General features: G+C 40.7%; 1 protein-coding gene across 3 annotated transcripts in view; it reads left to right on the top strand.

Moving 5' to 3' along the window:
• LRRC20 (leucine rich repeat containing 20) overlaps positions 1-12007 on the top strand; it is a 77706-nt gene that overhangs the window by 18939 nt on the left and 46760 nt on the right. For all 3 annotated transcript variants that reach the window (XM_026681258.2, XM_087964099.1, XM_087964098.1), the window contains exon 3: positions 5208-5357. In XM_026681258.2, coding sequence (XP_026537043.1) covers positions 5208-5357 — 150 coding nt within the window. The remainder of the gene's footprint in view (positions 1-5207; positions 5358-12007) is intronic.

The following is a 12007-nucleotide window of genomic DNA, read 5'->3' on the forward strand; positions in this document are numbered from 1 at the left end:
TCCATTAATTGCAGCATATTTGTAGTAGTGTTCACTCACTTTGACATATTCTTAAGTATGTAGAATATTACTAAATATTATTACAATTATTTTACATTTGATTTATGTCATATTTTCATATATTTACGCAGTTATTTACTTATTTATACATGTGTACATAGTTATGCCTATTCATACCAAATTATTTCATCACACCATAATCTTTCATTTCATCGCTCTATTTTGTGTTTACCTTGCAGCCAATTATACCATAAATTCCAAATTTTGTAGTAATTTGTCTCTTCTCTCTCCTTCTCTTCTCTCTCCTTCATTTCCATTGAAAGCCTATCCATTTGTGCACACTCTAAAACCTTTTTTATTATCATACGTAAATTCATTTATACTATAAATGAATACTATACTATAAATATACTATATATGTATATATAAATATACTATAAATGAAACGTAAATTCATTTATACTATAAACTCACTCGCCAAAACCAACACCAACCATAAGAACCTCCGTTGCCGCCCTGACCTAACCATACAGCAACGTGCCCGCTCCCGTGTACTCCGCATTGAACTCAAAAACCGTCTAGACAATGGAGAGAAGGACCTGTACATTGACTACCATGCTGACTGTATCAAAGTAAGCCACGCAACCCAATACTCAGCTTTTACCCTCAACCACAACCCTACCTCAACCGATCCACCATCACCCAAGACTAGGCACGCACGCCCCAACTACCTCAATTCCAACTACTGCCGGCCTTAAATGCAAACTACTCAATGCAAGAAGCCTCGTGAATAAAATACCTGAATTTCTCATCCTCCTAAATATGGCTAACTTTGACATTATATTTGTCTGTGAAACATGGCTCAATCCATCTCTCCCCGACTCCATTACCACAGTAAGAGACTATCATGTTTACCGATCAGATCGTGAAAATCGCCGAGGAGGTGGTGTTGCTATCTTCTATAAAAATCCTTACATCTAAAAAATATCCAAGTTACCCAGGAGCTTGCTCTTCCTGAGACCATCATCTGTGAACTATCCTTAAATATCACAATTCGATTCTTACTATGTTACAGAGCACCTGATTATGACATCGAACATGTAAACAAGCTAAATACATTACTAACATGGGCTGCATCCTGCCCATACCCTTTTATCTTTCTTGGTGATTTCAATCTACCTCATATTGACTGGACCCTAAATGATTGTACAACTGAAATCATACACACAACCTTCTACAATGCTACTACAAATCTGGGACTGGAACAACTAGTAACCAACAACACTAGACTAAACAACTGCCTCGATCTCATCTTCTGCAATAGTTTGAATTTAATTTACGGAATACAAACTAAAGAACCCTTTTCCAGTAGCGACCATAATATGATTGACTTTTGTCTCAACATACGTCCACACAAAAATCACCACAATGATGTAATTCCCAATTGTAACTTCAAAAAGGCAACTATGATCTTATACACAACGATCTCTCATCCCTTGATTGGCAATCTCTATTCACTGGATGCAATACTGTTGAAGACCATTACAACATATTTTTACTTGAAGTCAAAAGAGTCATCAAACTATATGTACCAACAACAACTCCCAAAACAAAACAAAAAAGCAGATTACCCATATCAATAAGGAAACTTCAATCCAAAAAGAGATCACTCTGGCGGAAAAACAAATCTGGTCACGCTGCCAATTTCAAAAACCGATACAAAAATTTATGCCACCAGATAAAGACCGAATGCACCAATTATCACATTAAACAAGAGGAAAACCTTCTAAGCACCAATTCCACCGTGCTTTTTACAATTTTGTAAACAACAAACTAAAAGACTCAAGGTCCATCCCTCCCTTGATAGGACCTGATGGTAAAGACTGCAACGACGACACCATTAAAGCCAACATCTTTAACACATTCTTCGGCTCAGTATTTGTAAACAGCAATGGATCATGCCCAATATTTCCTAGCCGTACCACAGATAACAACAATGATCTAATACATATCGATTTCACAGAAGACAATGTTGAAAAAGCACTACGCAACCTAAAACCATCTCTATCTATTGGACCGGATGGAATATGTGCCTACTTCTTAAGAAAGCTATCCACTGCCATAGCCAAACCTCTAAGCATAATCTTTGAAAAATCTTTCAGAACCAGCTCCTTGCCTAACCTATGGTCACAAGCCACAGTCATCCCCATCTTCAAAAAGGGAGACCCAAGCCTAGTTGAAAATTACAGGCCAATCTCCTTATGCTGCGTCACCTGTAAAGTCATGGAATCAATTATTAACCAATCCATCATCCTTCACTTAGAGACAAATAACCTACTCTCCAATAAACAATTTGGTTTCAGAAAAAAACTATCCTGTAATCTGCAACTCTTACACTGCAAAAACATATGGACGACACAACTCGACCAGGGCAAAGCAATAGACGCAATCTACATAGACTTCTGTAAAGCCTTTGATTCAGTGGTACACGACAAACTACTCCTAAAAATAAAATCCTATGGTATCTCTGGACAACTGAATAACTGGATAGAAGCATTCCTGTCAAACAGACAACAAATGGTCAAAATCGGGAGCGTACTATCAAATCCAGTACCTGTCAATAGTGGTGTTCCCCAAGGCAGTGTTCTAGGACCAACTCTCTTCATACTCTACATAAACGACCTCTGTGATCATATTAAGAGCAATTGCGTTCTCTTCGCTGATGATGTAAAGCTGTTCAATACCACAGACAATACTGCTACCCTACAAAAAGATCTTGACTGTGTATCAGAGTGGTCAAACAAATGGCAACTTCAAATCTCAACAAATAAATGCTCTGTCTTACATATTGGCAAAAAAATCAGAAAATAAAATACAAGCTGAATAGTCAAGATCTTGTTGATGACTCAAGCTCTGTAAAGGACCTTGGAATACTCACCTCTAATGATCTAATGCTAGAGCCCACTGCAACTACATAGCCAAAAAGGCATTAAGAGTTGTTAACCTAATCCTACGTAGCTTTTCTCTGGTAATATCACACTACTAACCAGAGCATACAAAACATTTGCTAGACCAATACTCGAATACAGTTCATCAGTCTGGAACCCACACTACGTATCTGATATTAGCACAATTGAGAAAGTCCAGAAATATTTCACAAGAAGAGTTCTCCACTCCTCTACTCGTTGTAGAATACCTTATGCCACCAGACTTGAAATTCTAGAACTTGAAAACCTTGAATTACGCGTCTTCGGTCTGACTTAAGCATGGTATATAAAATCATACATTGCAATGTCCTACCTGTCAATGAATACTTCAGCTTCAACCATAACAACACAAGAGCACACAATAGATACAAACTCAAAGTAAACCGCACCAAACTTGATTGCAGGAAATACGACTTCAGCAATAGAGTGGTCAATGTCTGGAATACTCTACCCGACTCTGTAGTTTCTTCCCCAAACCCCAAAAACTTTAACCTTAGACTGTCTACTATTGACCTCACCCTTTCCTAAGAGGTCTGTAGGGGCGTGCATAAGCGCACCAACGTGCCTACCGTCCCTGTCCTATTGTTTCTCTTATTCTTTTATTTTTCTTATATGTACCCATTTCATGTATTCACAACTATGTATACATTTATACTTATTATCTTGTAAACAATTGGCAAATCAAATAAATAAATAAATAAATAAAATAAAAATAAATCATAATATCGGAGGGAATGCTGTCACTTTTCCAAGTCTGGGCAAAGGCTATTCATGCTGCAGTTATTCTATATCATATAATATAATGGAGTTTTTTACTTATGTTATCTCTTCATATACCCAATAGGAATGTCTCTAGTCTCAATTCAATTTTCTGTTTTGTAATTTCCTCAAGCCATTTCCTAATTTTAAACCAATAATTTTTAGCTTGAGGGCATGTCCACCACATATGGAAATCGGTTCCCTGTTTATAATTACACTTCCAACAATTTGCTGATCTATTAGGGAACATCTTAGCCAATCTTGCTGGGGGTAAATGCCAATGGTAAAACATTTTGTATACATTCTCTCTGTATGCTGCTGATAGAGTTAGTTTATAGTTTATTTCCCATAATATTTTGAGCTTGGTGATTTTCATGCAGGCATTTCATTACCAAACTAGGTAACATCACCAGTGCTAAAAGGACTTGCTCTTATTTTTATATTCTAGTGGCTTGCCCTGTAAGTATCGTGGTGGTTCCTTGATTAGGCTTGATTATTGCTTACAATTGGCTTGTTTTGGTACTTCCTTGATTGTGGTATTATTTACTTTTTGATTGTCAGTCTAGTGTTGGTCTTAGTGTTAATTTCTACTCACGTGGATATTGATTGCTGGTGAGGAGGTGCTGTGGTTTTTTGGTTTCCTTTTGGGCATTTTGATTGTCTCTTTTGAGTGATGTGTAGATGTTGTTTATATACTTGTTGATGGCTGATTTATCTGAGTGCCAGGTGGGTGTGGGCTGTTTACAATGTCAGCATACAGTAAAGCCCCCAACAATTGGCGTCCTCATTTTACCAGCCTTGGAAGGATGGAAGACTGAGGCAATAGCTTTTTCTTCCTATATTTCTTCTACATGCTGGCTAGATTAATGTAAAATATGGAGGAGTTATTTGAGTGTTCTTTTCACGTATAGGTAAAAGAGCAAAAACCACTTTTATCAAGAGAAGAAGAAAATGCACTCATTATATTCCTTTGTTGCAGGAATATTTTTTCTACATTTACTGAATTTTAGGTATTTTTGAATGGCAGGGCTTCAGAGAGAAGTTATGAGATAGAAGAATTCAGAGCAGAAATGGGATGGACTTCTGAAATGAAGTGGAGACAATAGATATCTGCATTTATCATCCAGATAATTTATTTTTCATTCCTGCCTGCATGCTGTTGTTTGTCAGTGAATAGCATTCACAATTAAGTGGTAGGAAAACAGAAAAGTTTTCCCAGCATTGTAACCTCCTGGAGACACTATTACTTTGATAATTCTGGTCTGTTGCAACACTCCACCCTATCTTATCAAGATAGACTTCATTTCAAAGTGTATCTGCTCCCGATTCTTCTACTGCAAGTATCTAATCCTTAGAGGCAGTTAATAAAATTTTGATGCCAACAACGCAGCTTATTTTGTTCTGGAAAACTCAGTATTTCTTCTCTCACTCTTCCTTTCCTCCTTTGATGTCTTCCTTTAGATCTGGCAGATTGCAAATTGATTACATTCCCTATCGCTCTTTATAAAGTCATGAGGCATGTCGCTGAAGGCATACATCTCATCACGTTGGCCAACAATGAGCTGAAGTCTGTGACCAGCAAATTCATTATCACTTTTAGCCAGCTGAGAGGTAGGTGTGCATCTCTGGAGGTAACAAGAAGAAGGAAGTGTGTCTGTTGTTGCTATTCCTTTTCCAAATGTTAGGACTTCTTCATTTTAAAAATGTATTTATGCTGTGTGTTACATATTTTTTCCTCAGTAACCATGAATGTGGACGGTTATAGATTGGTAGTAAAACCCTAATTGTCAAAATGTAGGTAGTCCTCAACATATAGCCGTTTGTTTAGTGACCATTTGAAGTTACAATGGCGCAAAAAAAGGTGACCTATGACCTATTTTCACACTTACTACCATTGAAGCATCCCCATGGTCATGTGATCAGAGTTCAGATGCTTGACATCTGATTCCTATTTATGATGATTGCAGGTTCCCGAGTTCATGGGATCACCTTTTGCAACCTCCTGACAAACTCAGTGGGGAAGCTTAAAATTCACTTAACAACCGGGTTAACTAATTTAACAACTGCAGTGATTCACTTAACAAACGTGACAGGAAAGGTATCAAAATGGGGCAAAACTCACTTAACAAATGCCTCACTTAGCAACATAAATGTTGGGCTCAATTGTGATTGTAAATTGAGGACTAGCTATAAAAGAGTCTTTCTAGAGATGGGTGGCAAATAAATTAATCATTAATAAAATTACCCCTCTCTCAAACTTGATAAGCAATGTGATCATCTTAGCTTCTCCCAGCTTCAGAAATGTATAATAAGAGGTAAGATCTGACCACCAGCAAAAATTACACATGGGAGACTTCTGTAAGATGCTTATTTTTCGAATTTTAGATTGAACCTTCTTGCTGTTGTGATGATGTTGTTACTCTGCCTTGAAGCAAAGTTGAGGTTTATATCTTCCATTTTCTGTAGAATTTTCTGCAATGTGGAATAATCCTGTGTCCTTCAGTAACCCACCAGTTTTATTGTTTTCATTTAAGCCAGAGGTTTTCAAACAGGGCTCATTCCCATAAGTGTCTGAGCAGCTTAGGGCATTTTTTTTAAATTAAACTTACATGGATAAAATGGAACCACTTTCAAAACTCACTGGCCTTCTCCTTCATTGTACAAGTCAGCTGCAGGCAATTGTGACAATCTTGATAGATAGATTAAAATTTATTTTGTAGAAGCAAGGGGTTGTATTATCTCATGCCAGTTCCATTAGTTTCATTTGGAGGGAGGTCAATCAGAATCTTTTATCACAAAGTGAGCTAGTATCCATCAATGGAAAGTAGAATAGTGGCACAACTCTGTTGCCGGTAAAGTAATTTATAGTGCTGGTGTCTGTTGTCAACAGTATAGGGAACTGGAGGAAGGGGTTAAAATACTGATTTCATACACAGAAGATAGGAATGAGAAGAAGAACTAGCACGTTATCTTTTAAGGTGAATGAATGATTCCCTGACAGATTTAATTAACTCCCTCAAAGGTTAAAAGGAATTTTGTAAGATTGTTTGAAAAGTAGTAAAAGTTAGAGGGCATTTGAGGAATATGTAGAGTGAAACTGTAATCAAATTGTTGTGTATAAATAACATGAGCTTTGATGAAATATATACTGAGGAAGCAACAGTATGTGGTTGTAAAGAAGGATTAATGAGGTTCGACAGGCGCAGAAGAAAATTGCATACTGTATTTTGATAAAACAATTCTAACAGACAAACAATTGAGCGGCTGAGTGAATAATATTTATAGAGGAAAGATACATATGATTGCTTATGTTTATTTTTTAAAGGTTTCTGTACTGTTAGCTATTCAAAGGTGTGGGAGTACATTGTGTCTCCTTACAAATCATTTAATCATTGATTGAATGCACATTTTAGTAGCTGTGCAAGCTTTGATGCAAAACTATGAAATGATGAAAGGAAAATTTAAGTGTCCCTCCAACTATAATTATCAATTATCCTAGCAGTGTCTGTTGTACACTGTTGAAATAAGTCATCTCTAGCATTGTCTTTATCCAACTATTTAGCTGGAAAGCCAAGAATATAAGTTAGGAAACCTTACAGAGTTGGATTCTTCTTTCACATTAAAAATTGTAGTTGGCTTTTGAGTGAAGTGCTGGGTGGGGAGGGGCTTACCCCAAAAAGGAGATTGTACAAGGCAGATTAGTAGGCAAGACAGCAACCATGTTTGGTTTGATTTCATTTCCAGATTATTTAAATTTCAATTTAAGATTTTGAACTAGTTGTGCCTATAGAAGACCAACCCAATATCTATTCAGTGGAAGAAAAGAAGACTGTTTACAGGGCCAGTGGAGAACAGAGAACAAACACTCTTGACTGCTTACCAAAGCACTGGCAATTTCATTATTGAAGAAGTGAATTAATTTTAATCACTCTATGATCAGGCTAAGTTAAGCTAGCCTTTCAGTCCTTATTCACACAGTAGCTGACATTATTTATGCACCGGTTGCTCTTTTCCTAGCTCAGAGCTTGGAAAAATAGGCCTTAAGATTAGGAAATGATGTTTGAGAATTTGCAAAACCAGGCAGAAAATGAAATGGATGATGATTTGCAGGAAGAAATTGGCTTTCTGAATCTTGACACTAGATGTATGCAATTCTATATTTGTGTTTCAGCAGTGTCAGCCCCACTAAGTAAACCAGACCATAATATTAACTCCACAGGAAGGCAAACATTACTTTTATTAAGATTTTATTAATAACAGAATCTTACAAGTCAGATAACTCCTCTTTCTTGTAGTTCAGTGAATTAAGAAGGAGGCTGGCTGAGGCCCTTACAAATGTTATCTCGCTCTTCTGGACTTAAAATTTTTCAGCTCCCTTTGCCTAGGCAACAGGACCTGCATCTCTGTATCAAGGTCATCATCTTCCTTACTTTCTCTATAAGATAGAAAGAGTTTTTTTTCCAAAGGACAGCTGCATGAGCTTTGGAAGAGCAAAACAGAAGGATATTTTGGAGGGCAGTAGCCAGCCATATGGTAAAGAGGATGGAATGACGAGAACAACCCAGGCCGGTTCCAAGCTGGGAGAAAAGTGCTGGAAATAAAATGGAGGCTGACTGGCTTCAAGGAAAGAAGGTTTATTTGGATTCCAGAAACTTCATTGACAGCAGCAATGTTTCTGGGGTGGCTGACCCCTTGACTTAGGAATGGATGTATTTTTATAGCGTTCTGAGATGCTCCAGTAGGTTGTGCAAAGTAGTGAGGCCTTGTGTCTTTTGCTATTCTAATGGTGGCAGATTAATCCTAATATGTCCTGAAGGCCATGTCCTGTTCTTAGAATTTGGGTGGGGGATGTAAATTTTAATTCCATCAGCTCCAACCTTCTGTGCATTTTGTTGATGAATAGATTGGCCCCGTCTTTCTCAGTGGGCTTCTGCTATTAAGAAAGACTGGGGCTGCTTTCTCCCTTTAAGAACATGTTTTCTCTATTTCTCCTTTGGGGAAATATTCTATATTCTGCCTTTCTTAATATTAAGAATAAATAATATTTTAATTTGGAGAGAGGGGGCTTCCTACAAGTACAGTGTTATTACCTAAAATACAAAATATGCGTGCTATATCATATAGGAGAGCCAGTATTTTTGAAGGAAGTAATTGACCTTTCTCCCTGGAGATTAATACTAACCTGCACTGACAAGCAATTGACTGCACTGACATGACATGCTATAACAGGCATGGGCAATTTAGAAGACACCAATTGTCTTTTTTGTAGCTGTCAGAACCTCCTATGACTGTGGCACAGAATGGGCGTTGGTAGAAGTTACCCTGAACGCCTTTTCTATCTATGCTGCGAGAGAGCCCAGGATGGGTTGACTCCTTCCTATGATGTCATTTAGCTGAGTCTGTACTAAGATATAAAAGCCAGACCCCGGAAGTTACCCCAGCTTTGACAAAGATACTTGACAGACTGAAAGGTGTTTCTGAAAGCACACATGAATACAGAAATATGACTTACCCTCTCCAGACGAATCAAGGGAGGGGCTGGGCTCTCTCACAGCATAGATAGAAAGGGCGTTCAGGGTAACTTCTACCAATGCCCATTCTCCTCCATGCTGCATCGAGAGCCCAGGATGGGACATACCAAAGCTTGCATGTCCATGGGCGGGTCCTCGTCCAGCTCATCACACCGACTGTTGAACCACTCGTTGAAGCACCTGTCTGCCGAAGGCTGAAGTTGCCAAGGCAAAAGCATCCAGACGGTAGTATCTGATGAAAGGAGATGGAGATGTCCACGTGGCTGTACGACAGATCTTCTCCAAGGGTGCTTGGGTTGCCCAGGCAGCCAAAGTGGCCGCGTTTCTGGTAGAGTGCGCCATCAGAGTTCGAGGAACCGGAAGGCCGTAGCTTTGTAGGCCTGCTCAATGCAAGATCTGACCCACCTGCTAATAGTAGAAGAGGCCTTGTGCCCCAAGTGAGAAGGGAAAAGGAAACAAACATGGCTTCTGACTTCCTGAAGGAGGAAGTGTGCTTAATGTATATTCTAAGAGCCCTTCCTACGTCTAGCGTGTGCCACTGCTGCTCAAAGTCATGGTGCGGGAGGGGGCAGAAGCCAGGCAACATAATGTCCTGGGACCTGTGGAACAGGTGTTAACCTTTGGAAGAAATGAGGGGTCCAGACTGAGGACAACCCTATCATCGTGAAAGGAACAAAGGTCCTGTCTGATGGAAAGAGCAGCAAGCTCAGATACCCGCCCGGCTGAAGTGATGGAAATGGGGAACACTACCTTCAGAGTCAGGAAACGGAGAGACAATGTTCTAAGGGGTTCAAAGGGGGGCTTCGTAAGGGCATTAAGGACCTCATGAAGATCCCAGGAAGGATACCTGTGAACCACCGGGGGTGCAGGTTGGAAGTCCCCCTTTCAAAAAAAACTTCCTGACTGAAGGGTGATGGGATAAGGAAGGAAGTGAACCCCATGAAAGAACCGAGGAGAGGGCCTCAACCTGCCTGTGTAAGGTGTTGGGGGCCAAACCTTTCTACAGATCATGCTGAAGGAATCTAAGAACCTCTGCCAACTGGGCTGAAGCAGGAGAGAGACCCTCCCTAAGGAACCCTCGGGAAGGGCCTTCCAGGTGGCATCATAGATGTGCCTTGTAGAAGGTTTGCGAGATGCCAGGATAGTGATGATGACTCTTTCAGGAAGATCAGCCACCCCTAGCCGCTGCCGCCCAAGTGCCACATGGTCAGTTTGAGCCACAGGGGCTCCGGGTGGATCAGAATCTCCTGATGAAGGGAGGTTAGATGGGCTGGGATCCTCCAAGGAGAAGCCCCCGATAGGTTGACCAGGTCCACAAACCAGGGCGTCCTTGGCCAATAGGGTGTCAGGAGGAGGAGCTCCGCTCGTTCCTCCAACATCTTCTGAATTACTGCCGGAATGATGGGAAGCGGAGGGAAAGGCATAGAGGAGACTTTTGGGCCATCTGCACCAAACAGCATTGGTCCCCTTAGCTCCCTGGCAAGGAAACCTGGTGAAGAATCTGGTGATCTGGGCGATTTGAGGAGTGGAGAAGAGATCCTCCTCCAGCGTTCCGAATCTGAGGAAAAGGTCCCTGAATAGAGACGGAGGAATGGACCATTCTGCCTTGTCGACTAGGCTCCTGCTGAGCCAGTCAGCCTGGGAGTTGTTGATCCCGGAGATGTGGTCCGCCAAGATTGACAACAGGTGTTTCTCTGCCCATAACACCAACTGTAGCGCCTCTCCCATGAGAGCTCTGGACCTCGTCCCCCCTTATCGGTTGACATGAGCTATGGCGGCCATGTTGTCCATAAGGACTAGCACATGAAAGCTGGTTGCTGAGTGCCTGAAATGCTTGAGAGCTAGAAAAATGGCTCTGAGCTTTAGCCAATTTAGAGGAAGGGTCAGCTCTGACCTGGACCAAAGTCCTGAGCTATCTGGCCCTGCATATGGGACCCCCAACCCAGGGGGCTGGCATCGGTGGTTATCACTAGCCTGTCTGGGACCCTGAAAGGGAGTCCCTTCCAGATTAATGGGGAACGCCACCAATTGAGAGATCTCCGGATTTGTGGCAGGAGCGGGACCTTGATGGATGAGAGGCTGGTTCCTGTTCGTTGGTAGGGAAGCAGGAACCATTGGAGTGGACGGGAGTGGAAAAATCCGTGGCTCTGGAGATATGACAGGGTAATTTGCAGATCCCGATGGGCTGCATGGATAGAAGAGGACAGAATCAAAATGTCATCCCAATAGCATTGGATCCTCACTGGAACAGAAAGCAGAGATGCCATCAATGCCGCCAGAACCTTTATGAAGACCCTTGAAGCCGATGATCAGGCCAAAAGGGGATGTGGAGGAAGGCTTCATGAGATCAATGGAAGAGAGGAGATCGCCCTCCCAAATGCTCTCTAAAATAGAATGCAGAGTCTGCATTTTAATTTGTCTGTATTTTACAAATTGGTTGGGAATTTTTAGATCAAGGATGGTTCACTACCCCCCTTGAGGCTTTGGGGACGATGAAAAGGCGAGAGTAAAGCCCACGTCCCCGTTGAGAGGGGGGAACAGATTGAATAGCTTGGATTTCAAGAAGGTGTTGAATGGCCTGTTTCATGAGGTGTTGCCTTGAAATGTCCCGAGAGACAGGCCAGTTCAAAAAAAAACATTTTTCCCCCTTTTGGGGGTGGCATTAGGAAGTCCAATTGTAACCCTGTTCCTGAGAAAACAATTGTTAAGTGAGTTTTGCCTGATTTTATG

This window comes from Notechis scutatus, chromosome 4 (assembly GCF_049901735.1).
Source record: "Notechis scutatus isolate UNSWTSFEM ecotype Mainland chromosome 4, rNotScu1.2, whole genome shotgun sequence".
In the NCBI taxonomy this organism is placed as follows: Eukaryota; Metazoa; Chordata; class Lepidosauria; order Squamata; family Elapidae; genus Notechis; species Notechis scutatus.